The sequence below is a fragment of the Juglans microcarpa x Juglans regia genome, chromosome 3D (genome assembly GCF_004785595.1).
Source record: "Juglans microcarpa x Juglans regia isolate MS1-56 chromosome 3D, Jm3101_v1.0, whole genome shotgun sequence".
NCBI lineage: Eukaryota > Viridiplantae > Streptophyta > Magnoliopsida > Fagales > Juglandaceae > Juglans > Juglans microcarpa x Juglans regia.
In genome coordinates this window covers 7,860,640-7,887,679 of record NC_054598.1, presented here as the reverse complement: position 1 = coordinate 7,887,679, position 27,040 = coordinate 7,860,640, and the positions used below count along the sequence as shown (strand labels likewise).

General features: G+C 36.0%; 3 protein-coding genes and 1 long non-coding RNA gene across 6 annotated transcripts; 3 read left to right on the top strand and 1 right to left on the bottom strand.

The window, feature by feature from the left end:
- The first annotated feature begins 6,298 nt into the window (after positions 1-6,298).
- On the top strand, positions 6,299-9,419 carry LOC121256099 (ethylene-responsive transcription factor ERF113-like). The gene is made up of 2 exons (XM_041156739.1): positions 6,299-6,825; positions 8,541-9,419. The coding sequence occupies exons 1-2, from the start codon at positions 6,681-6,683 to the stop codon at positions 9,071-9,073; spliced, it is 678 nt and encodes a 225-aa protein (XP_041012673.1). The 5' UTR covers positions 6,299-6,680; the 3' UTR covers positions 9,074-9,419.
- A 3,444-nt stretch (positions 9,420-12,863) lies between these two features.
- On the top strand, positions 12,864-17,828 carry LOC121256097. 3 transcript variants are annotated; one of them, XR_005938910.1, is made up of 6 exons: positions 13,037-13,475; positions 14,103-14,466; positions 15,364-15,434; positions 15,824-15,922; positions 16,035-16,220; positions 17,448-17,828. XR_005938910.1 is itself a non-coding variant. In XM_041156738.1 (5 exons), exons 1-5 carry the CDS (start codon positions 13,206-13,208, stop codon positions 16,140-16,142), a joined length of 912 nt encoding a protein of 303 aa, XP_041012672.1. In that variant the 5' UTR covers positions 12,864-13,205; the 3' UTR covers positions 16,143-16,350. The 3 variants fall into 3 exon arrangements, 1 of the variants encoding a protein (XP_041012672.1); XR_005938911.1 differs by having other exon boundaries at positions 17,436-17,828; XM_041156738.1 differs by lacking the exon at positions 17,448-17,828 and having other exon boundaries at positions 12,864-13,475; positions 16,035-16,350.
- LOC121256096 (E3 ubiquitin-protein ligase ORTHRUS 2-like) lies at positions 17,075-23,093 on the bottom strand. The gene is made up of 9 exons (XM_041156737.1): positions 22,490-23,093; positions 20,622-21,154; positions 20,003-20,128; positions 19,168-19,267; positions 18,994-19,055; positions 18,807-18,909; positions 18,427-18,571; positions 18,104-18,321; positions 17,075-17,778 (listed from the first exon to the last, which is right to left on the bottom strand). The coding sequence occupies exons 1-9, from the start codon at positions 22,973-22,975 to the stop codon at positions 17,290-17,292; spliced, it is 2,262 nt and encodes a 753-aa protein (XP_041012671.1). The 5' UTR covers positions 22,976-23,093; the 3' UTR covers positions 17,075-17,289.
- Positions 19,232-19,791, top strand: LOC121256098. The gene is made up of 2 exons (XR_005938912.1): positions 19,232-19,365; positions 19,447-19,791. It is a non-coding gene; the product is annotated as an uncharacterized LOC121256098 (long non-coding RNA).
- Positions 23,094-27,040: the final 3,947 nt, after the last annotated feature.

The window sequence follows — 27,040 nt, the reverse complement described above, 5'->3', positions numbered from 1 at the left end:
TATTATTAAAAAAATAATTTTTTTTTTTCATATGGATCTCATATTTAATTCATTTTTTTTAAAATAATTATGTAGTGGTTGCACAATTCACGACTGTAAATATATTCTCTTTAAAAATAAGCAAAAGAAGAATCAAAATGGAGAAATATTATTGAAGGCTAGTACTTTATCAAATACCATATATCTGCATAAACCGATGGAATTAAATTGATCTTAAAGTGAAAAAAAATTACAATAATTCAATTATTTTGTGATATGATAGTCCAAAAATCAAAGAATAAATCTTTACATCAGCCTATTGTTGATTGCAGCCATAACACATCTTACATGTAGAACGACTGATGTGCTACGGACTTGCTCGGTGATGTGATACAGTGAGCTGCTCGGTGTGTAGAGAAAAAAAAAACTAGCGTACAGAGGGAAAAAAAAAAAAAAAAAAAAAAAAGAAGCTAGCTCAAGTACACTACAACTGATGTATTATAAGCTGCTCTATAACTTTACTCAAAATCAAAACCCAAATATCAAAGCTGTTTAATTTATTGAGCAGATAATGAATTTTTATTCAGGGCAATAAAATTAGGAGCATTTTACTGCACTAGCCACGTGTCATTATTGTGCTACAGGAGGCCTGTAGGTCATGAATGTTATACATATATATTTTTCCTTGAGCTACATATATATTCATTTTCATGATTTTAATGCGCAGAGGTCCCTTCAAATTAGATCGTTGGAGACATCATGTCAAGGGAGTGGATAATAAACATTGCAATATTGTCAAAATTAAGGCTTCGATGGTACACTCATTTAATTTTACCTTATCGATATACATTAATAGACTTTCACCACGATCGAGTTGACTCATTAGGCCTATTTTATTGGGTCGAGTTTAAATTTGGTCATATAGCTATTAATTATTTGGTATCACCACGTACATGACATGACCAGCTAATTAATGTAACGAGAAAACTTTCATGTATTATGGTAATATCTAAACGGATGCCAACACTGCTCCAAAATACTACAAAAGTATATTCGATTCTTGAAGCGGTCTATACTCCAAAAGTATAGACAATTATTTCACCAGGCTAATTAATTTCATCCCACTCCAAAAGTATATTATATAATTTTACTTTCACACTGCCACTATTTTTTTTTTTCAACGAGCAACTAAAATTTATTAAAAACAAGGGAGTTGGAGTTTTTGAAAATTGAGTTGGAGAGGAGTTACTTTGGTCGGAGTCGGAATTAGAGTTCGGAGCCCACGAACTCCGACACTATTTTAAAACAAATTGGTCTAAGTAAAATGATGCCGTTCTATTTAAACAGAACGACGTCGTTTTATTCATAAGGGGAACGCAGGACTCCATTCGTTTCGTTCTCACCTCTTCTCGCACAACAACTATCTCTCTCTTCCCTGGTTCGGCTTCTCCAACTCTTCTCGCCGTATTGCCCGCAACATCGCCAGCCACCGTAGAGGGAACTCCATCACTGTTATTTCTTGTAAGACTTACATCTTATATTTTGTTATAAATGTTTTAATTGTTTGTTAATTAAATGATTTAGGGTTTGAAAATTGTTGAAATTGTTTATGAAATTTGTTGTTTTTAGAGTTTTTGACATTTTTGTTGTTGATTTATTGTTTAAATGGAGAGATTTCTATTTTTAGGGTTTTAGTCATGAGATTTGTGGGATTTTATTTGGAAAAAATCAAATGGTGCCCTTCAGGCAATGTCCGCTCGATGTTTGCTCGAGTGTGGGTCGAGCAAACATCATTCAAATTGTTAGTGATGGAAACCAATGTGGGTCTACTCTTAAAGATCATTTACAAGTTCCAGATGAGCTCAGTACAAGATCAAGGGCTAAGAAGATCAAGGAAGCAATGCACGGATTGGTGCAATCCACTTGGGATAAAGCTAGCAAGAGCCCAACACTCAAGATGGGCTTGAAAGAATGAGACAATATTGAATTTTATTTGTGAGTTGAGTTTACTCCTCTTGTTCTTGATTGAACTATTGAACTTATTAAAGGTAAATCACAACCTTTGTGGCGTTCCTCCTTGTAATCTGGGTTCTTGAGACTTGTTCTTCAACGGGTCTAAATTGTAATATAATTTAGGTTCTTGAAACTAGTTCTCATTGGGTCTAAGTTCTCCATCATGTGACTTGATTTTGGCTTTCTTAGGGAGTTTTCAAATTGATTATGGGTTCAAGGGATTCTATTTCCTACGGGTTCATATCAATTCGCTTAAGTGTGGCTGGAGCGAACATCACACAAATTGTTCGCTCGAGCGGACGTTCAGTTTTTGTGTTTTCTTTATTTTTAAAACCACAAACATGACTAGTTGTTAAATGACGGTTGTTTGTTAATTGTTTCAAATTATTTTCATAGAAAATTATGGATATTACATCATCTCGCCACGATTCTCTACAAGAGGATGACGTACAACCGTTGGCATCACCGATAGGTACTTCGGGTTGTAGATCCCCATCTAGAGCAGTTACTTTTTGTACAAGTAGTCAAGTTTCAATAGATCTAAAAGATGTTAATATGCTTAATGAAGAAAAGAGTTGATGAATGTTGAGGTTGATCGACGAGCATGACCTAGTAAAAAATGGTCGTGGATATGAGAATATTTCACCAAAGTTCCTGGTAATCGTGAGAACATGTAGGCTCAATGCCACTATTGTGGGCAATTATGCAGTTTTCATTTGAAGAAGTAAGGCACACTAGTATTAATAGCACATCTTATGGGCTGCCAGCAGTATAAGATACACTAAGGGTTGGTGGCAACTGATCAGATGAATCTAAGTTACGAGACTTCTACGGCCACTGATGGCACGTAGATTAAGACGCTTTCAATTCCTCAATACATTGTAAAGATGTTGATGGATGTTCTTGCAGAGATAATCATCAATGATGAGATGCCTTTTACCACGATTGACAAAGCAGGATTCCGTAAGTTTTTAAACACTTTAGAGTCACGATTTCTTATACCTTCATGGTATACGGTGGTGCATGATTATTTGAAGAGGCATGCTAGGGAGAAGGCAATGATGAAGGAAATGTTTGTTACCACTGGCCAGAGAGTGTCATCTCCAACTGATACGTGAACCTCCATACAGAATATGAGTTACATGTGTATCACAACCTACTTGCAAGGAGATGAATGACTGTATAAAGGATTGAGGGATCATAAAAGTATTTTGTATCACGGTTGACAATGCCAGTGTGAATGATGCTGCCATTGATTGGTTAGGACGAATTACGACGGTAAATGAGGATATCATTAGTGAGAACCAATTTATCCATGTTTGATATTGTGCCCATATCATCAACGTCATAGTTTCTAAGGGGTTCAAGGAGATTGATGATTCAATTATTAAAATACGGAACCTTGTGAGATATGTGAGGGTTTCCCCCTAACAGCTTCGCCAGTTTAAGACAATAACCTAACAACTTGAGATCTCATCTTTTAATATATTGCGGATGTTCCAACTCAATGGAATTCTACATACATGATATTGAATGTAAAGCAAAAGTACCAAACAACGTTCGAGCAGATGGAGGTCGAGGATGGGAGCGTGAGGTATGCTTTGTTGAAGTCCGTTGGGGGAGAAGGGGGCTCGGTGCACCGGACATAGTTGATTAGGCCAATGTCAAGTATTTTGCTCAATTTTTTAAGTTATTTTATGACATAACTATGTGGATATTTGGGACAAAATATCCTACTACGAAGATGTACTTCGAGGAGCTATCGGGGCTTTATGACCACTTGCAGCAGAGTTTTGCTGAAAGTGTGGGTTTGTTAAATGCAATCATTGACCCTTGATATAAGTTAGCGATTGTAAAAGATTGGATTAGGGACGTCTTCGGTGATGAGTAGGGGTGAAAACCGATGTCGTTGGCACGGTTTTTGGGCAAAATCGACGCAGACTGACGTCTGAAAAAATGGCAGAGGCATTGATCGTAACCAGTCGAAGGGGAGGGGAAACCAATCCAGGCGATTCTCTAGTAGTTCTCTGTAGGCGTCAATTCTCTAGTGATTCTATTGAGAGAGAGAGAGAGTTGCAGAGATTGAATTCAAGAAGAAGAGGCCGGGAAGAAGAAGACTCATCTCGAAATGACGCGGCTCCATTTAAGTTTAAATGGAACGACATAGTTTTAGACTTATTGTTTTTTCTTACTTTCTTAACTAAAACGACGCAATTTCACTTAAACTTAAACTTAAACTTAAGTGGAACATCGTCGTTTCGATAAAGGTATTAAAAAAATGTTTTCTTATATCTGTCGGTTCAGTGGTCCGGTCCAACTTCAAACTGGGACCAAACCGTTGAATGTCGGTTTCTTCAAATTTCCACTGCACGCTAACTGGTTCTCCACCGGTTCCTGACGCGGCCGGTCGGTTAGCGTTGGTGGCGTCAGTTTTTGTACAGCCCTAATGATAAGGACGCTGATCAGTTTATTATATCGCTTAAATGTGATATTTATGATTTATATAGCTATTACAACAATCATGGTCAGTTTTCAATTGAAGATGGTAGCTCCTCATGCCTGACTGGCTTAACATCTTCCTGGAATGATACACATGTACAAAGTTTAAATTTATTACGGCTACCACGGTATCATCAAAATCGTGGATCGATGAATATTATGCAGTGTAAGTCTGAGCTTGAACGTTACTTTATGGAAGATGTCTATACATCTAGTGAAATATTCCATATATTAACTTGGTGGAAGGTGAATTTTGGCAAGTTTCTAGTCCTTTTCCGAATAGCCAGGGATGTCCTAACCAATCCTGTCACTACGGTAGCCTTTGAGTCGGTGTTTTTCCAATTGACTGATGGTTTAGAAGTTTATAGTTAAATGACTAAAGAAAAATAGTGCATCTGATTAGTAAAACTTCATGTAGGAAATCAGTGATCATTGTCGAGTCATCGACTCAAATGTATAGACTGTCAGGACTGATGCGGGACTGAGCTATTTAAATCAAATCCAGATGATTATTTATATTTTAGTGCTGTAAATTTACTTTATTGCGAATTTGTGGTTGAAAATTTAAATTTATCGTTTGCACTTTGCACATAGTAAATCACATATTTTTGTAGTGTACGTGATTTAGTCACTGCACACAATACTTTAGAAATATTATTTTTACATTATTTTGTCTTTTTTAAGATTTGTAAACATTGATTAGTTTCAGATTGGGTTGTGGGCCCAAGCCCAATCTAAATAAGGCAAAGCCCACTCCAACCCTGGTCGGAACTCCAAACTCCAACTCTCAAGTCCAAACTTCGATCAGAGTCGAACTCCAACTCCAGTCAGAATCGGAGTCAGAGGACATTTGGATCTCCGACTAATGTTTTGAATACCGTACCGGATACCGTACCGGTCAAGGTACTGGAACGAAATATTTCAGTACCGGTACCGTTTCGGGATAGCGTTTCGGGATAGTCGATCTATAAATAAATTATATATATAAATATATATAAAAATTATATTCTAAAATAATAGTCTATATATAAATAAATTATATACAAATACATATATATATAAATTATAAATAGTCTAGTCTGAATTGAGGGTTAAAAAATAAGTTTGTAGTTTGAAAAAACGAAAAAAAAAAAAATACAGGCCGAAATATCGGCCGGTACCGGTCGAGATATAGGCCGGTACAGGCCGAAATTTAGGCCGGTATGACCGGTACCGGCCGGTACGGCCGGTATTTTGGCCGGTACGGAACAGGTTAGTACCTGTACCGGGCGGACGGCCGAAACGAAAAATTTCGGCCGTACCGGCCGGTACGGTACGAAATTTAAAACTGTGTCTCCGACCCCAATCGGAGTTGGAGGTGGACATTCCGACTCTATTAGGTTGGTGGTCAAGGCGAAGCCCACCTGTACACACCTCTCTCTGGATCTTTCGTGTGTACTTGAGTAAGAGATTTTCTTTTTCATTCAAAAGAAATTTTAAAAGAAAGGACTGAAATCGGAGTCAGAGGACATTTGAACCTTCGACCCCAATCGGAGTTAGAGGTGGACATTCCGACTCCGTTAGGTCGGTGGTCAAGTCAGAGCCCACCGGTAGGCACCTCTCTCTGGATCATTCGTGTACTTGGTTAAGAGATTTTCTTTTTTCTTTTAAAAGAAAGCGAGAGCGTAAGTTTTTAGGAAGCGTTAAAATTTTTCACCGTCAGTACTTGTTCAAACGGTGGATGGAATATACATGCTCATACGCGTAACCCTAGCACAGCTCACGTATTTTTTTTTATTCATTACCGAATATAAGAAGATAAACACATGACAATAACAAGTTACAGAAACCCATCTACATCTAAGTTTCTAACCCTATTCCAACTGTGGTGCGCTCCTTCCAACTTTCCAAACAGAATCAAAAGCTCCGGATCTTTGATTCGGTTTGGTTTCCATTCCTTGTATTCCCGAAACGGGAAAATTGCAAGGAAAATAAATCTGAATAAGCTAGCAGATCATGCTCTAGATATATATATATATCCTAGTGCTAGTACAATATCACAAAAATAGCATTAAATCAGCTTTTAACAGGTTTGAAAAGTGGATCGGAGGCATGGAAAGCGGCCACTTCCTTCGGAAACATCAGAGGAGAAAGAGAGAGAGCATGACGATCAGTTCCCAGCTTATGCATCTTCTTGGTCAGAAACGGATATGTCCGCCATGGTTTCTGCTCTCACTCAGGTTATGGGAACGACCGATGATAAGCCAGCGCCGGTGCAATCAACTCCATTAACCATCCCAGAGTGTGCGGTGAAAGAAGAACCTCCTGATTCATCTCAACCAGTGCAAGATCCAGGTACCCAACGTGGCTTGAGTACCAACACTAGCTATTTCTATTCTTTTGTGGTGTACTTTTTCCTAAGTTTATAGGTTTAATTAATTAAAGTAGTAAACTGGCTTTTTTTGGGGCTTTAGATGCCATACTGTTCATCACATGGTCATTCTTTGGATAAACACGTACCCTAAATCGTCAAAGTTTTCTGATTTTGCTTCTTTTGATTGCTCTTATATATATAATGGTTATATCGTCGAAAATGCATGTCGTGATCTATCTCTATCTTCACTTATTGTGGTTCCTTTTCTTTTTTCGGTTTGGAAAAAGAAAAAAAAAAAAAGAATCATCCAAGATAGCTCATGATTTGTTGAGACATAAATATCTCTGCGTTCCTTGTCCAATCTTTAAGAGTAAGTACCGTAAGTATTAATCCCATGAATTCCGTAACTTAACCCTACCACATACATACAGATGGGACAAAAGATTCTAAGGAGAAAATATCTCTTCATTTTTTTTTTTTTTTTTATAGATTTTCTTTCAGAGTTCAGTGTATCCTACTTTGCCTAAAGAACTCTATTCCGGCATCTCTCTCTCTCACACACTCTCTAGATCTCTCTCGAGTAGATCATGGAGACAGTACATATATATACACTCTTTCTTGTTTTTCTTTCCCATATTTTTCATGAATTTCCCAGTCTTTTCATGTTTCTTTTCCCTCCTTTTCTTGTATTTTGATTGAATGAAAAGCAGCCTCTCACATCTTCCAGACTAGCGCCTAATTAGGCATTAAATTCCGTGGGTTACTATCCTTCCAATATTTGATCTTCCGTCTTTGACCAACTGACCTTGAACCTAATCCTTTATATTATTATACCATATCTTTCATGTCGATCATTTTTATAAGATTTCTAAATATTATTTGTTAATATATATATTGCTTTAACATGATCTAAATACCACGAAAAAGTCAGCTAATTCTGCTAGCTAGCATGGCTTAATTGCTGCTGCTGAATTACTCCCACTGAGGAAAAACTTGACTTTCTATCCGCTGGAATCATTAATATGATCACATTCACGTTATGAAAAAAGAAAAGATGATTGTTTCACGTTTTTTTTCCTCTTTGAATTGATTTTTCTCACCCCTCAGTTCAAAGTAAGAAAACAAAACACCTTGAACTAAAGTGCAGTTGTTCTTATCTTAAGTTAGAAATGGGCCGGGGGGCATCCTGCTTTCAGGCTCGGCGCCTCACTTTTGAGTCTTAACACGTCCCGATCGAACTAGCTAGGGAAAGGTATCATATGGTCGTGACTTGAAACCTACTTCTAATATATATGATCTTTTTGTCCTAGAGCTAGTAGTATTTTATTGTGGGAATTAAAGCAGCCGATCATACCCCCAGTACTTCTAGCTTTCCACATTGTGCGTGCATGAAACTTTATGAGGGGCGTGCTACAGGCCTGATCAAATAACAAGCAACAAATAGCATTACCCTATATCTTGTATGCACCTCAATTATGTCCTGAACGTACACGAGAAAGTTATAACTTTGGTCCTTCAAAGAGCCAGAAAGACAATTTATTGGTTATTTTGTTTGATGTTTTTGTATATTTGTCGACCCAGCCAGATTCGTATAATATCGTAATAATTGCGTGCATTTTGTATACACATTATACGCACCATGCATCTCATGATATCTTGTGCCCTTTCCCTTGTTTGCATGCATGAACTTGTGAAGAGAATGTAAGAAGACGACACTACAGAGGAGTAAGACAAAGACCATGGGGAAAATGGGCAGCCGAAATTCGGGACCCAAAAAAAGCAGCCCGAGTCTGGCTGGGGACCTTTGACACAGCTGAGGATGCAGCCCTGGCATATGATAGAGCAGCTCTAAGGTTTAAAGGCGCCAAGGCCAAGCTTAATTTTCCCGAACGAGTTCAAAGAACCACCGAATATGGCTACCCTATGGGGTTTGGGAATACAAGCGTCTCCCAGCTGCCTGTGCAAAATCCCGGCCCAGTCGCTCCTCCTCCTCCGTCAACGACGACGACTATATCGCAGGAAACTTTCCCTGGCCTATACCAGTACGCACAGCTTCTTTCCAGTTCTGATGTCGAATTCCCTTATTACACTACGGGTCTCTTTAATCAAGAATCTTTTGCTCCACAATTTTCGTCAACTTCATCCTCATCTTCCGCCTCATCGCATCAGCATCAACAGCAACGGGAAGAGCATGGAAAGGAAGACAATTCTACTAACCCAAGCGAGTAGTTTCTGTAACATGGTTCTAGTTAATATATTATATATATCCATCCATTCTGAGTGCTAGCTAGTATTACTATTATTGGAAACTCTTCCCTACGATTGTTTCGACAACTGGACATCTATCCCCACGGAATCATCAAGAGCTTAATTCCCATTATTGCATGTTTTGTACTGGGGAGGACATGGATTTTATTAGTTACAATCCAAGGACCATCTCCATCGATCTTCTACTGTGTATGACGAGAGTACTATTAGATTTCGGGGCGCCTATACTTGGCAACTATAAGTAAGAAAGTTGCTGTTCAGTTGTTTTTATTTTGAATCATTATTATCAAGATGTTCATTTTGCTCATTTGAAAGTGCACGTGTAATGTATGCGGACTTGATCGAAATTAATGGCGGAGTACTGCATTTTGCTTTTTCACTGTAATGTGTCTGAATACGCTATTTTATGGAGAAAAAAGCTTTAACTATAAATATTTTAGGTATGGCTTCACGTGATATATTACATTATAAAATTATTTTTATTATATTAAATTCGTCAATTTGTATCCTATCAAATAATGTCGGTTTATAAATTTAATTTTAATAATTCTCTTTTATAACATATTTTTTACTTTATGTATATATATTACATATGATCTTTTGCATACATCAGGATATCTCCTTTTCATGCCATTGATTAGATTTAAATAACAGAGATAAATGTTTACCACTGACTTGAAAATGATCAAAGTCGAAAACTTAAAAACTAAAAAAATTTCAAAAACAGGTATATATGGTCAACCTTTTGACGTATTTAGTGGTTCACCTCATCCACTTCTCATTGAACTAAACATTTTTTTTTGAAAAAAATAGATCATTGGTTTAAAGCCACCAAGAAGCAGCTTTAAATATATTAATTTCAAAGCTATCAAGTTAGACCTCCTCCTCTAATTTTTGTCGACTCTTATATTTCTAATTAATTATTATATATATATATATATATATATGTGATCTTCAGCCGCCTTCTATACTCCACATATGAATTCTCAGATGATTGGTCCATGGTATGGCCACTACTCCTTGCCTTCTGCAGTACTGCATAAATAATTAAGTAACTTTGCATGCCCTTCTGAGCCTTCAAAATTTAGAAAGAGTCGACGAAAAAGCTTGAGAGATGGATGTAATTCTGATTCTCTGAAGGCCGGATCGAAGGACATCAATTAATCAGCATATATAAATAAATATGATACAAACTATAGTTAACATGGTTAACATTCTTGGAACCAAATTTTGAGACTTTTTCCATCTAAATAACTGGCCACAAAATCAGATTATTTGCAGCTCGTTTATTTTTCTTGTGGTAAATTCTCAATTAAGACTGATCTTTCACTACCGTTTGGAGGCAATAGAAAATTGTGAATAATGGTCAATCGCGGCGATTTTTATCCTTTTATCGGCAATTTTGTATGGTGATAAAAATCTATTTTTCTTGTAGTTTGGTATGGTAGACAGACTCCAATAATTGGAGGCCGCATGCATGCATATAATATAGATGATATCATGTTGTTTGCCTCTCCATCCTTTTGACTTTCCAAGGAGCTATATTATATATATATATATATATATATATATATATATTGTTTTTTGGTCGTGTAATACTTAGACTTGGAAAACGCATTAGCTATCTAGCGTCCGTCCTTCCTTTCTTTCTTTCTCTTTATTTTTTATTTTTTAACGTTTCTGATCGAGTTAGATCAGCTAGCCGTAAACAGATCAAATTTATCTTTCTAATTTTAATATTGGCTTTATATAATATATTCTCCTTTAAGTGGGCTCAATCATAATTTCGAAATCTTGGTCACAGTCTCATTATTCTTTATGATATATATGCATATATAGTATCATCAAAATCCCGCAGTGATGTCAATTCATAATTAAAAGTGGAATATTTGATGGAATGGGGACTAGTCCGGTTCCCATCATATCACTCGATCGAGTCTATCTCATGTAACCGGCCATGAAAACACGCCATGAGCTTAGTTTTTTGTTTTTGTCTTATTTTTCTTTGTAATCATTTAATTTAATTAGTATTTACATTTACTTTTTATAAGTCTTTTTTTTTATCTTCTTATTATTCTCTATTATGTAAATTAATAAATTAGGAAAGAAGAACGAACAAGCATTTAGAAATAACTATTATTCATAATTATAATACCATAAATTAACACAAGAATGTGCATGCTCTCACTCAAGATGAGTTAATTTATAATTTGATCTCAATGTATATATATGTGTGTGTGGGATTTATTATATTATCAAGTCAGTGTATAGAACACACATTACACTTATAACTTAAATGGTTATAAGATTACTTGCAAGATTCAGATCTTATTAAGTGTGTTATTTACACCGACTTATAAATAGAATATATATATATATATATATATATATATAAATATTATATTCTACCATTATGTTTGCAAACATGGCAAAAGAAATAGTTGGTTGGAAACTTAACTTTAATAGCACTTTATCAGCATGCGGACTTGGAAAGACAATAATTATGTACATCTAATCATGGGAGGTTGGTTCTAATTATAGCATATTTCCAGACACATCACCGGAAAAAAAATATTAAGGTGGACCAATGGAGATGGGAAAGTTTATCACACCAGGACAGAAAAAAAGACTACAATTACAATTATAAGACTACAATTGTGGTCATGGTTTCAAGATCTTTGCTCGACACACCTTTTGCAAATGGCTTAATTAATATGATTGAAACAGAAAATCTTCTTTTTTTTTTTTTTGGACAAGAATTGAACCACCATTTTAATGCCTAGTATGATAAAGACACGCCCCCAGGAGAAGAGAGAAGAAAGGAAGGGACAGAGAGAGGACAGAGAGAGAGAGAGACCGTGGGTGTACGCATGCAGATAGATGGAGTGGGCCGTGCCCACTTGCCCCAGAAAGCAAGGTGCAGTGGGCCAAGTGAAATCGTCCAAAGCCCAAATAAAGTGGCTTTGAGAAGATCAATCAAAAAGGAAATGCAGAAACCGACAAAAGCAAAAGAAGCTTCTTTGTTCACTTTTTATTTCAAAAGTTGGGGGGGGATTCAAATTAACCAACAACCCTCCAAGCGTGAATGCTGACGTGGGCACCCTTCCCAAGACGAGCATGGGATTAGGGGGCGATACGATGGAGACGCAAGAAGCTGCAAATTGCATGGGGTTATGGGCTGTAGGGGCCCATGATTGATTTTTCTTGGTTTTTGATTTTTTTTTTTAACAATGAGCAAACGTGTGGAGTTTTGGTATGCTTTCGGCTTCTCAACGTCAATTTTTGCGGCTCTTTTTCAAGAGAATACTCGAGTCTTTTTTAAATGATGGTCCATGTTGAAAGTTCACTGCATGAGTGCAGATGATTTGTACGTCACACCCACAAAAATGAAGGGATGGTATTGCTATCTTTTTTCTTTTGTCTTATTATATTAAAAATAGACAGCGTTGGAACAAAAAAAGGCAGGCTACAGGCCTTCACTATTTATACTTTTATGGAATCCTGGGAGTCCAAATTACCGATTGCTGTAGATGATCTTTCATTTCTGGGCCAACCCATTTTGTTTTTGGGCTTTTTTTGGGGTGAGGTTGGGCCATGCCGATGCAACTCCATTGGATCGGAATAAAGTCCAATACGGATATCATTCCCTTTCAATACTTTGAAAACTTAAATCCTGGAAATCAATAAAGCCCAATGTCCTTGGCATTTTTTACTTGATGGAGAGCAATCCTACTCTTTCGAGTACAAAAACCTCCACAACTCGCTTCCACAGGCATACATAGTGTCTGCAAACAAACCCTATTATACATTTCTTTTATTTATTTATTTTGCCTTCTTTTTTCTTTTTCTTTTTCTTTTTATTTTTCTTTTTTGCACAAATTGGTTTAGGACAATTAGAGAGAGAGAGAGAGAGAGCGAACGACCGAAGAGAGAGAGAGCGAACGACCGAATAGGCTTTTAGTTTTAGCAGCAAATACTTCATACGTAAATTTCTAACTGATGAAAAATATAAAATAAATGCAATAGCTTTCATTTTTAATTACGAGATCGAAATTTAATTAGCGAAGAAGCCGCACGTTGTGGATTTCGGAACATGAACATGGCGTCGCGAATGTTATCATGTGCAGCAACCATGGTCACTCCCCCCAAGCTCAATGGCATGCCTGAAACGTCTACGACTTGTTACCCTTCACTACTACTACTGTCTTCATCTTCACCTTCAATGGCAGCAGCTAAGGTTACGGTTCGAATTGGGTCGGTAAAGTGCAAGGCTCTGGGAGAGAGCTCTCAGAATTCCGTCGATCGAACGGTCTATCAGGGAATTTACGGCCCTTGGACCGTCGATTCCTCCGATGTTCGAGAGGTACCTACACGTTTATATCTTATTCATACTTTTCCCTTTTTTTCATCTGCTAGCGCGCACGCGCGCGTCTGCGTTGTTCAATTGATGCTGTTAATCATAAGGTTGATAACAAAGTTACTTCTATTTTGGATAAAAAAAAAAAAAAAAAAGAAGTTTCTTAGAGGTTCAGAACAGTTATTTTCAGCGTTTCGGATATCGAATAAGTAGGGCGAACTGGAAATTTTTGCACTTGAATTTGATTTTTCAAATCCCACCTGCACCTCCAAGTGCTGGAGAAAGTACAGTGAGTTAGTTGGAAATCTAAGACTTTCTTTAATTCAATTTCAGGTTAATTATTAATGAAAGATGTAAAAGGCTCTATAGGATTGTCTTAATCTCCCTTCAAATGTGGTGTTAATTTGTTTAATGTTTTGGAAGGTAATATTAGGCCAAATCACCCAAAACTACCACGGAGCCGATCTGAAACCTAACATGAAAATGAAAAATAGGCCTATCTCATGCAACCCGAGAAAAACATGTTAAAAACTTAAAAGATGATAAATTTGTAATGGTATGTATGAATCTGGATCTTGATATGGGGCAGTAAAGGATTTGAGTATCTCAGCGATACTTTCCTTTCCGTGGCAGGTTGTTTTATACAGAGCGGGATTGGTGACTGCCGCCTCGTCATTTGTTGTTGCTGCATCAACTGCCCTTTTACCTGAAAACTCTTTGTTAAGTGATATTATCAAGCAAAATCTTGATCTATTTTACACAATTGGTGCTGGTGGGTTGGGCTTGTCTTTATTTTTAATTCACATCTATGTTACTGAGATTAAGCGCACTCTTCAAGCACTGTGGGGACTTGGTGTTGTTGGATCTTTGGCAACTTACACGAGCCTTGCTCTACCAGCTGGTGAAAACTTGGTACAATATGTAGTCGATCACCCATTGGCAGTCTGGTTTGTTGGTCCTCTCTTTGCAGCACTAACAGGACTTGTATTCAAAGAAGGTAATTGCAGTTAACTTGTAATTGTAAGCATCTATTTATGTTCACTATTATTCGTTCCAAGTTAAATGAGCTATTATTCAGTATCACAGCTTGATCTCCCACTATTTGTAGTCATTTGATATGTAATTAGTCAGGTATTAACCTTAATTCATATTTAAACGATATTATTATCCTCCAGATTGTAGCAATAAAGTGTAATATCAAATTCCATGCCCATTGGAAAGTCCAGGTTGCCTTTTGAAATGGTCGAAGCAAAACAGTAAGAGCTTGTGCCTAGTGTTTCCTTTGGTTGATTAGCAAGGGCAGAACCATTACTGTAAAAATGGTCGACCACTTGACCTAGCCCCCATCATATGAAATTGGTTCAATGTCCAATCATGAAACCCTTAGATAGAGAGGATGATTCAAAATATAGCTCCTACGCCAAAGCTAGGTGGTTTCTTTGTATTGGTTTCAAATCACGTTCATGTTTTTAAACACAGCAAAAGTCATCGTGGGATCTCTTGCTTGTGCTCCCTTTTGTGCTATATAGGAAGATGGAAACTTCCGTTGCCTCAATTGGTTGAAATTCTTTTACTTAGTTCAATATAATTATTGGTGTTTGACAACTTAAAGATACAAAAGAAGGATTAAGATGAAGAGAGGTAGAATTCTGCATGTTCGCTTATTTGCTGGCTGAAAATAAAATTGACGAGGAGGTGTGAAGTGCTTTTTTTTAATCTCATAATCATAAATGACCCTTTTTTCAATAAACGGTAACATAAGTTTGAACATTTATTTTTTTGACAATGCCACATCAATGCTCTATATGCTCTTTTGTTTGTTTTACATTTGTTATGGCTTTTGAAGTTATATGTACGACAGAAATTCAGTAGCCTCCTGACTGTTTCCAAACAGGCCTCTGCTATGGAAAGCTGGAAGCTGGAATTCTCACATTCATTATACCTACAGTTCTTCTTGGGCACCTGGTATTCTTCTTTCTCTGTGTTCCCAACATGTAGAATATCATCCTGCATTCCCAACGTGTAGAATATTTTCCTGCTCGTAGTCTGCCTAATTTTTTTTTTCCTTTTCTAATATGTATGAAGTGTCTTATGAAAAGGGGATTGCTATGACTCTCTCTCTCTCTCTCTCTCATTTTCCTTGGTATTGAGATCATCTAATTTCTTAAGTTCTTAAGATCCTTTATATGTATGCGATGTTAAGCTTAATTGTTGTTTCAAAAGCCTTCCATGCATAGCCATAACATTTTGTGGAATCCTTTACAAATGGGCGGTGGGTTTCTATTAAAACTTATCCAAAAAATTCCAAGCTTTTCAATACCATGTTGATTAGACTTTTCACTTGAAAATCACAGACTGGTTTGATGGATGATGGAGTAAAGCTTACTCTGCTAGGTTCGTGGATGGTCCTTTTTGTGATATTTGCCGGAAGGAAGTTTACTCAACCAATTAAGGTAGACTTTAAATGAACTAAATGTTTGTTAATGATATTCTATCTAGCTTAATTTACTGGGTTTAACATCATTAATGTCCATGGCATATCACTGATATGTTCTTGCTTTCAAGGACGACATTGGTGACAAATCTGTTTTCGTGTTCAATTCTCTTCCTGAAGACAAGAAGAAAAACTTGCTTGAGAAACTTGAGCAACAAAAAGTCCAGTCAGAATCTTGAGTAGGAAGAGATGTGAGCCAAAACAAACCTTAATTGGACAGGAAATTACATGAACTGGACTGCAGAGAGGTTTTTGAGGTAGGCAATGTTATATAGATTCTGTGATCATAGCTTGTAATATTCTTTCGCTTGCTTATAAATTAATATTTTCTATGGTATATAGCTTCTAGATTGTTGGGGCATATAGTATAAGTGTTACTTTGTTTTAGTGATAGCTTGGTAACAATTAATGATGCTTGGGAACCCACCATGCCAATTTTTTGAGACACTATATAGCTTTAGTTTTCTACTTCTTCTTGTACCCTGTTGAGCCAGGGTCTAAGCACGGTTCCATATTGAATTATGCCTGTAATAAAATAACTAATAAAAAAATAACTTGTCTATTTTTTTCGTCTTTTCCCCACCTTTGAACTAGAACCAACTCATTGGGAATAATGATTTATAGATAGAGTAATGCTAGGGACAGACTTCAAATGCACAAGCCTTGCTCAAGCTTTTTATAAAAAAAGTGTGCCCTAGTAAGAAAAAATGAGTTTTTCACACTTCTTCACAATAAGGTCTACTTTGTTTGTGCAAAGCTTGTACATTTGAGACTTGTATATATAATTATTCTTACTATATTAAAACTCATTCTATGAACCAGCCAACGTGATGTTTCCACTTCATCAAAAATACTAAATTTTTTTTTAGTTTTCCATCAGATTTGAATTTTAGATTTTATGGTAACACTTGATCTAAAGCAAAGTCAGTTGTAAAGATTTGAATTTTAGATTTTAATTAGTGCCGGTGCATTCATCTTTTCATTTTTCTCGTTGCCAGCATGCCTGTTACGTCAATTTTCAGCATGGAAAATGCCGCCACCCCCCCCCCCCCCCCTCTTTTTTTCATTACAAACAAATAAGATTGAGATGCCAATTTGTTTGGTGAAAACAACATTGTTGGATTTATTTTTATTCATTTCAATTGCTGTATTACATGGTGTTCATGAGGGGGAAAAAAGGAGTACTATGTTGCATGGAACATCCTTTGGCCGCGCACAATTCTCAAATTGACGAGAATGTGAAAATGGTACCAGCTCTGTAACCGACCAAAAAAGTTGGACTGCCTTACGATCAAAGCTTTCGTTGCAGTTTAGAACTGACGGTCGTTAAGTTCTTTCTGCTACTTCCATTTTAGCCCTTTTGCAACCCTTAGCTCCAATATTCAAGGTTGACAAGTCTTCATTGTTGATCCTTTTGCAAGTCTGTATGAGTTTGCTCTCTATGGCAGGATTTTCTAGTAACTTGTTACCAGTTGCCATTTCAGGATCAACACCATTTTGGCCATCAGCAGCATCAGGCTTCTCAGGGAATGTTCTTCCCTTCTTTTCACCAGGAATTAATTTACATTCGCCACCACTTCGCTTTGCAATTTTCAGCACATCCATTTTCCCGACCTCGCTTGCAGCCTGAGCTTTCGAAATGTCGGCTTTTGCTTCCTCCAGATTTGCATTATTCACATCACGAATTCCCATTTCATCAGCAACTCCATCCAGCTTCTCATGGGTGACATCAGTATCTTCACTTGACTCAGTACTTTCACCCTCCTCAATTCTGCATTTTAATGACTCTATAACCTCCATCAGTTCTCTGTTAACCTGTGACAGAAACTCAGATGTTAGCAGTAAAAATTCTGCCACTCTTTTAATCCGCAGTGAAACCAAAAGAGATGGTCACAAGAGGAGGCCTATCACTACCAAAGTAACCAATACCTAAGCAGTACAACCAAGTATAAAATGATGTCATCCATCAACTCCTTCAATAAACAAGTTGCCAAGTAATTATAAGATCTATTGCAGGCTTTCTGTAATCAACCAGCCGTTTAAGGTCTCCTCTGGAGCCGTTCAACATATAGCATATCAAAAAACAAATGCACTGTTTAAAAACCCAAGTGAAGTGAGTGTAATGATCTGTCAAGATTACCTGGGGATCCTGAAGAAAGTCAGCTATGTCAGTTGAACACGAAGGGCATTTCATGATATTCTTCCGTGCTCTTAATGTTCGTCTGCCTTCACATGTCCTGTGTTTCATTAAACTTTGACCAGCGAAGGCACCCTCTAGACAAGCATTGCAGAAGTTATGAGCACAAGGGGTAGTAAGAGGGAAAGCCATCACCTTCCGGCAGATGTGGCAGCTAAACTCTGCATGGTTAATTACACAAGCACGATTTCTAAGACATGATAGCGAGACAAATGAAGATGAGAAAACTTGAACAAAGCTTGTAAATGTGAATTAGACAAGTAAACCTTTTAGAAGTTTCGCTTTCACAGACAGATTTTGTGCTCGTTGAATAACTTTCCTTGATCTCTTCCCATCTTCCGATTGTCCCTCATTAACCCGTTTTCTGCTACATGGTGGAGGTCTTTTCCACATCCAGCAACCTTTTTCCTCCTGGGGATCATGATGGAACATTTAGGACATATGAAAATCAATTAGCTAAGCACTTAGCTGAATACTCTAGGAGCACAAGTAGGTTTAGAGACTCAGAGAAAACCATCTCTTTAACCTAGATATAACGTAATAGATATTGAGTATGCCCAAAAGGAAAGACAAAATGAAGTCATTGGGAAAATAACTAGAGAGAGAACCCCCTTTGGACACAGGAAGTAAAGGAGCATTAGCTTACATCATAGTCCCAGGATGGAGATTCCTTCCTTTCAGTTATGTCAATTGCATCCTCTAACTCGTTAATGACGGGCAGTGGCCTTGGCTGGTCGCCATGATCATCACTACAGATTCATCTCCAAAATTTAGTCGCACAAAAATACATCCACAGAGAGGGAAAGAGAGATAGAGGGGTGAAAATAGTAGACCTTGTCCAGGGGGCAGGATCATTGTCACATCTAACAAAAAGATATCTGCACACCTTAAATCCCTAACACAATAAACGTTCATCAGCTGACAATTTTAGAATACCATAAACCTACATCGGTGAACAAGCTCAGCAAGAATACAGCCCAGGTTGTTATTTCAATTTATCATCTTACTTGAGTCCCATTTTTCCGCCAGCATTTCTCGATTCTGTAAATCCCATCATAGCGTAACCCTCTGTCCGGGGCATAAGAAGATCGTTTCTCCTTGTTAGACCTGTCTAAAATAATCTTATTAGCAAAAAGATAACTTTTCTGATAGGAGCAGAAGAGTACACCTTCAGAAACAATCTTCTGGAATAAGTATCTCATAAGGTAAACTGCTCTTCTATTTAGGATCTGATAATTACTACAGCAATTGCTACCCAGAAATTAATGAAATAGTTATATATGCAGCAAAGACGACAAAGGGTTTACTTGGCCCAACCTTTTGACTAACTTTTTGCAAAAAGAAGACGACATTAGCTGCCTATTTAGGAAAATAGCCACTTTTTGTTTGTTGATCTCACCCTTTTATTCTTTAGCATGCAAGCTTATTAATAATATGTTCCACAAAAGAAAACAAAATGTTAACTGGAACGACTGCTCATTAACTTGTCGATGTCTAACATTCTGTTTATATGCTACCAGACATCATAGAGGTCGAAAGCTATGATTCTCCTATAAACTTGCTATCTGCACTCTCAGAAGAACCATGAATGCCATAAATGATATCCTGAGCTGTGGGCCATTTGCATTTCTGCGCCTGTTGTTTGATCCATAAAATTGAAAACTGGGTGTGATATGCAACTAAATTATTATACAGGTTTTCCACACCTAATAAACTCTCAGTAAATACCTTAACCAAATTTAGTTAACCAAATTTAGATAAGCAGTAAAGACCTTAACGATTAAGGACCCATGTGCACTTGCATGCTACCAAATTGTAATTAATTTCATTAAAATGGCTTACCTCACCACACGAACAGGATAACCCTTCCTGCAACTTACTCGTAATGCCTCGTTGAAATATTCAAACTTCTGATCAAAAGAATGCTCCTTGTTTGTGCGTTTATTGCCACTAAGGTCTCTTCCACCACTATATTGGGAGGGAACAAAATATCAATCGCGTGTTTAAGACGCAAGCATCATAGAAGTACAAAATTAACACTGCAACAAAGAAATGCAGGAAACTTGTTGAATTGATTAAACTAATTTGACAATATGACAACAGCACCAGAGAGACGTAGGAAACTTGTTGAGATTGAGGCCTCGTTTGTTTAAGACAATATGACAACATCACAAGTAATTTGATTAATCTCGTTTGTTTTTAGAGATAAGATGAATTTAGATTAGAGTTAAAAGGTTGAAAAAAATATTGTTAGAATATATTTTTTAATATTATTTTTGTTTTAGGATTTAAAAAAGTTGAATTGTTTATTTTATTTTATGTAAAATTTTGAAAAAATTGTAACGATAAGATGAAAGATTTTCAAAATTAGGTTTTGAATTTGTCTTAAAACAAACCAGGCAATTACACACTAAAGCCAGAATCCAAATTACGAATGTCAATAGTGCTGACAAGAATGTACCTCCCTGTGTAGAGGAACCATTCGCCATGGTCCTCATCATCTTCATAGCCTCCAGATAGCGCCACCGATTGAGCACCAAATTTTGATTGCCCAGCAATCCCTGCAACAACAGGAAGGTGTACACCCCATTGCCTACATTCCAGCCTACCTTCCCAAGTTTCCCCCACCAGCACACCCTGGTTTCTCTCCGGATCATTTTCTGCAAGGATTGGTCCTAAATAATGGGGGGGGACTGTAACAAAAATCTTTCCGCTACTAGCATTGGCGTTTCCACCTTTCTTCGCTCGTTCGCTGGTGTATGCTTTCTCTGGGCGGTCTTGGTTACGTACAAAGTGATAGACCTTTGGGGAGGCCCCTACGGCATCGGATTTTGACATCCTTGCCATTCGGATGGCAATGACAAGCGCAGAGTTGATACGAGGTTGGCTTGCCATAGTGGCTGGGATTTTCTTGCGGCAATTCGCACAAGTTCGCTTGCCCTGCCCAATCCATTTCTGGAAGCACTTTAAGCAAAAGTTGTGACCACAAGGCGTCTGAAACAAAGAAATAGATGAGTCAAGTGCGAAGCCAGTAAGGCTTCGTTTGGAACATGAACTACTCTCAATTCATCTCAATTCATCATTATAATTTTTTTAAATCCCAACACAAAATATAATAATAATTCAACTTTTTCAAATTCTAAAATAATAATAATATTAAAAAATAATATTCTAACAATATTTTATCATCTCAACACAACTCACTTCAACATCCAAACTCACCCTAAGGCTTTGTTTGGAACATGAATTACTCTCAACTCATCTCAAATCATCATTATAACTTTTTTAAATCTCAATACAAATATAATAAACAATTCAACTTTTTCAAATTTCAAAACAATAATAATATTAAAAAATAATATTTTAATAATATTTTATTATCTCAACTCAACTCAACTCACTTCAACATTCAAACTAACAAAAATAACTGCGCACAGTATCTCGAAACCATGAACATTAGACTCAGTTTGAATTGAAAATTATCTCATTTACTTATTATAATTTTTTAAAATTATTAAATAAAATATAATAAATAATTTAATTTTTTTAAATTTTAAAATAATAATAATATTAAAAAATAATATTTTAACAATATTTTTTTTAACTATCATCTTTTATCTAAAATTATTTCATATCATCAATCGAAACCGCCCTTACTTTTAATCAGATCGCGTATAATAAATCATATTTTACAATTTTTATGGTCTCTTGATAACTTTGTATGTAAAATTAAATAATTAATAAATAAGTAGTAAATAACGAATAACTTTTTAAATATTTAGTATATATGGTTAGCACGGCTGAGATGACATATCACATCGTAATAGAAATTGAATTATAGATTCGTGAACATTTAATGGATTAAACAATCGAATATATAGATGACGTGATGGTTAATAAAATTAAATTAAACTAGTTCGTACTATATGCCTATATGGAGCAGCAGCCCCACTCACTGTTAAATTACTTCCAATTTTCCAAACAACTTAAAACCCGCCATTTCCATCCTTTCTTCCTGAAAACCCACCGAAACCACTGCGACTCTGCGCGATTGTAAAATAAGGGCGCACATAGAAGCCTGCATAATTCGAAATCTACAACGGATAATCCGATGCAAGCCGAAAACGAACTTCAAACTCTATTACTACTGCTCCACGATAAAAAATAAATAAATAAATACGACAGCGAAACTCTAAAAAACTATAAGCTGTTTCTCTTCTGTGAAGTTAAATCCAAACGCAAAGCATGCACGGTGTGATTTGGTTAGGTAATTTAAGCATACAGAGCCATAAATTCAAGAAACGAAGGAAGACGGAAGCATGCACATACCGTCACAGGTCTCTTCGGTAACTGCATGCAAAACGAACAGTTCAAACTGTTATCGAGAATACCAAGAACATCGTTATGGCTGCTGATCACCTCCTTCTTCTTGGGACTGGCGTCTTCGTCGTCGTCGTCGTCGTCTCCATCGGACGGTTGCGTGCCTCTACACATAAGCTGCTGCCGTCTCTTCGCCTTCTCCCGCTCGGTCAGCGACCCGTCCAATCCTATTGCCCGAATCGCCGTGATCAGGTCACTGGAACCCCTCGATCCTCCGGCACCGGCGCTGGAGAAGTCGATCGGTGAACAGTCCAGGCATTCCCACTGGAGAGCATCGGCTAGGGTTTGGGGGCGGGAAGACTCCAAGAGGCAAGCGACGTGCCAGGGCGTGGCGCATGTTTTGCACGAGAGGGCGTCGTCGGGCGAGGAGGGCTTTGTCTTGCATACCATACAAATGCCATCCCCATCGCAGGGCAGCCCGCTAACGTGCGCCATGAAAGTGAATGACAAGCCACGAAACCGACAAAGTTGAAGGTAGGAGATGATGGGGAGCAGTGAGAGGGTGGGAGGGGAAGCGGGTTTTTATAGGAGAATTCCTTCGTAGGAAATTCATTTTTGAAAATTCACTTTTCCCTCTTATTCTGTCGCACTATAGATGGGTAAATCTGTGTTTGGCATATATGCAGTGTATGTTCATTACAGCATATCCCTAGTGTTTTGTGAAAATGGAAGGTCATACAAGTTACAACTCATATTGCATACTTCACCAAATATATATCACATTCGTTGCATCAATTTGCCTTTCAATTCTCAAAAATTGAGATAATGATAAGGGTTGTTTGCTAAGTGAAGTAGTCAAAAGTGAACTATTATTCACTACTTTTTTATTATTATTCATTATTTTTTCACTATTATTTACTAATCATTTGAGATTACTTTAGTATCTTTATTATGGTCATTGAAATAGTAAGTTGAAATGGAAATTAAAAGTTGAATAAAATATTGTTAGAATATTATTTTATAATATTATTATTGTTTTTGAATTTGAAAATGTTAAATTCTTTATTATATTTTGTGTTAAAATTTAAAAAAAATTTAATGATGAGATGAGACAAAATAAAATATTTATTGTATCAAAATCAAACTTAAAATCTAGCCTTATTCTTCATTGAAATGAAGAATGTTGAAAGTAATAACATTCGACTTCCAAACCTATAGTATTGAATTCATTAAGATGTTATGTATAAACCGTTCAAAAAATGTTAACGATATGTCAGTAGTTTATACCGGTATTAACGGTATAGAGTAATGTTATACAACATATTTTTATCTTACTAAGTAAAGATGTGGTACATTCATCATTATTAGATGATAAAGAAGCATCTATGATAAATGATTATTTAAAGGCAATAAATATATTATATCTTATTTAGTAGGAAGAAAGTGAGATTGTGATGTATAGAAATTTCCTAACGTATATGATAATAAATTATATGCCGTTGATCATCTCTAACAAGTAAGAGTATTCCCATGTATTATGATCTATAATTGTAGATTATCCTAATAAATGTATGAGATCTTGATCCGCTAGTAATATTATACTTCTCTTTTTACATATATACATTTTTTAGTTTTTTGACTTATTAGGTAGAGTTTGGATAGTGAGATGAGATTTTATGATTTTGGATTAAAGTTAAAAGTTGAATAAAATATTGTTATAATATTTTTTTTAATATTATTATTATTTTAAGATTTGAAAAAGTTAAATTATTTATTATATTTTATACATGTGAAAATTTATAAAAATTATAATGATGAGATGAGATGGTTTTCGTTTCGTTATTAAACCCATCTTAATTCATCATTATAATTTTTTTTAAATTCCAATATAAAATATAATAAACAATTCAATTTTTTTAAATTTTAAAATAATAATAATATTAAAAAATAATATTCTAATTATATTTTATCATCTTAATTTAACTCAATTTAACATCCAAACGCAACCTTAACATCAAACTGAGCCTTAAACTTGATTCGAAACTGCTGATCATTACTTCTGCACCCATCATCGAAATATGTGTATTGACGTTAAAGAAATCGAGACAAAATCGTATTAAACACAATTGCATACAGTTACGAAATCATGTTAGATATGCATTAAATACACATGCAAATTGCAGAAAACTCACAACTAAAATATATATGATACCCGATTACAATATATATATATATATATATATATATATATATATAAATTATATAAAATAAATCTTCTTATCAGTCTATGCGATAAACTCCACACTCTACATGTGAATCAGATTCACTAACAAGTGAATGGGTTTTATGTTCCCCCTCCCCTCCCCTTCCCTCCCAAGGAGAGAGAGAGACACAAGTAGAAGAGGGAGACAGAGCTTGAGAGAGAGAAATCGAATAGAGAGGTTTGTGATAGGTCTGACATTAAAAAAAATAAAAAATAAAAAATAAACTATGTTAGGTGTGAGGTTAATAATGATTTATGTATATCATATCTCAATTATATATTATATGGAGAGGTTAAATTCTCTCACAATCTGCAAGACCCTTCTGTATAATTTAAAGACTCTAAGCCCAAAAGTAAAGGCCCACAATAAGTCTTGAACAACATTCGGCCTTTCATTTCAAGGTTTGTCCCGCACTCACAAGGAGAGAACCTGTAGGTATCGAATCATTACAAAGGATTTGAAAAGGGAAGTACAAATTGTTGGTCCGAAATATAATTCAAACAAGAGATAAGTTTGTTACTAGACATGGTAAAGGTCATCCATGCTTTATATATACTCGCTAGATTGAACTAGTGAGGTACGTCAACGCTATCTCATCTTTTATTAGAAAGATTGAGTAATCCATCTGACTTAAGTATCAAAGGTGTTTCAATACCCTTTAGGCCCTATGGTTGCTCTTGTTGCATGTGCGTCCAGGTTATTTAATAGTGAGGAACACATCCACGACATTATAGTTATACACAAATTACACTCTATATCACTAACATGACATGATTTAATTTGTAATATTTAAAATTTTAAAAATTTTGTTGCAAATCAAATTCTAAAATATCAACAATATGAATAATATATTCAAAACACCGATCTGAAAATAGAATTTTCATTATTGTTCACAACATAATAGACTAAAAAGCATAAGATCGTTGACTAACGAATGTTGGGAGTGCCAACACTCAACTTGCGAACCTTAGTATTGAATTTGTTAAGATGTCATGTGTAAATTGTTCAATAAAAAATGATACTTTCACTCGGGAGTGGTACACATCGTGTACTCGTGGTTCCACGTGGGATTAGTGAAACAGTGCATTGCACCATCATTTTGTAGAGTTTGAGTTTGGCCCCCTTTTGATTCCTGGTTCCTGAAATCGAGTTTATCTAGAACCTCATTCATTCGCACGATCGTTTTGAAACCTAGAACCTCGTTTTCATCGAACCTCAATTTCACCTCAGCAAGGAACAAAAGTGGGAACAAAACCTATCCGTCTTGTTTCCAGGCTCTTAAGTTTACTATAAGGAAGATTACTGCATATGATATGGGTGACCCGGCGTCTTGAAAAATAATTCTCAAATCTTCCACCATGCTTCAGGAAAATTCATTACACCTTGGTCTACCCTCTGCATAAAACAGAGGCATATAGAAGCAAAAACTACATAAAATTGAGGCATAAACCTTGGTCTACCCATGACTGCACGACGACACACTCTTTAACACAGAAATCAACCATCGACGCAGATATGGGTTTGACTGCACAACATTCGCACAACGACGATGTTTCTTCTAGGATGGTTTCAATGCCACGATGGGGTCGGTTTGACCAAAATATGGCAATTTCACTTTCGTCACTCGTGGATGGAAATACAATTTTGGTGGATGGAAATACGATTTTGGCCCTAGTGAAAGCATTTTGATTTGTTTGAAATCGAGTGTTTTTTTTTATATTTTAATACTATTGGCTGACATGGCATTAGCCACGTCAGCCGATTCCGCAAACGGTACCCCACGATGGGTACTTGTAGCAGCATTGTTGTTCAATAAACGTTAATTGTATGTAAGTAATTTATACTTGTATTAATGGTATATGATAATAAGCGCAATCCCCATGCATTAGGATCTACGATTGTAATTTATCAACAATTGTAAGAATTATTGATCTGCTGGTAATATTATAATATTCTCTCTTTACATTTGATTTTTATGAGAAATTATATTTATAAGTTAGTGTAGATAAATTTTATTTGAAAGAAAAATTTTAAAATCTAAATTTTATAAATTAAATTTTACCATTAAAATATTGTAAATGATGTGCTCTACCATTTGAGAATAAAATAATTTTTTTTCTTACTTAATTATGATTTGAATCTAGTGATCATTACTTTTGCACCCATCATCAAAACAAAGTCTCTTATTTTTTTCTTAATTTTAACAAAGTGCATTAACTTTAAAGAAGAAAAAGTGAAAGTTACAAAATCATATCAAACACTTACAAGACAGATATGAAATCATATTAAATTCGCA

What these genes read in the sequence shown, in the direction of transcription:
- LOC121256099 (XM_041156739.1), top strand. Translation starts at nt 6,681, where the DNA reads ATGTCCGCCATGGTTTCTGCTCTCACTCAGGTTATGGGAACGACCGAT. An exon ending in TCAACCAGTGCAAGATCCAG is followed by an intron (nt 6,826 to 8,540) that starts GTACCCAACGTG and finishes GAACTTGTGAAG; the next exon opens with AGAATGTAAGAAGACGACAC.
- LOC121256097 (XM_041156738.1), top strand. Translation starts at nt 13,206, where the DNA reads ATGAACATGGCGTCGCGAATGTTATCATGTGCAGCAACCATGGTCACT. An exon ending in AGGACTTGTATTCAAAGAAG is followed by an intron (nt 14,467 to 15,363) that starts GTAATTGCAGTT and finishes GTTTCCAAACAG; the next exon opens with GCCTCTGCTATGGAAAGCTG. An exon ending in CAGTTCTTCTTGGGCACCTG is followed by an intron (nt 15,435 to 15,823) that starts GTATTCTTCTTT and finishes TGAAAATCACAG; the next exon opens with ACTGGTTTGATGGATGATGG.
- LOC121256096 (XM_041156737.1), bottom strand. Translation starts at nt 22,975, where the DNA reads ATGGCGCACGTTAGCGGGCTGCCCTGCGATGGGGATGGCATTTGTATG. An exon ending in GAAAGCGAAACTTCTAAAAG is followed by an intron (nt 18,322 to 18,426) that starts GTTTACTTGTCT and finishes TTAACCATGCAG; the next exon opens with AGTTTAGCTGCCACATCTGC. An exon ending in ACTTTCTTCAGGATCCCCAG is followed by an intron (nt 17,779 to 18,103) that starts GTAATCTTGACA and finishes TTTCTGTCACAG; the next exon opens with GTTAACAGAGAACTGATGGA.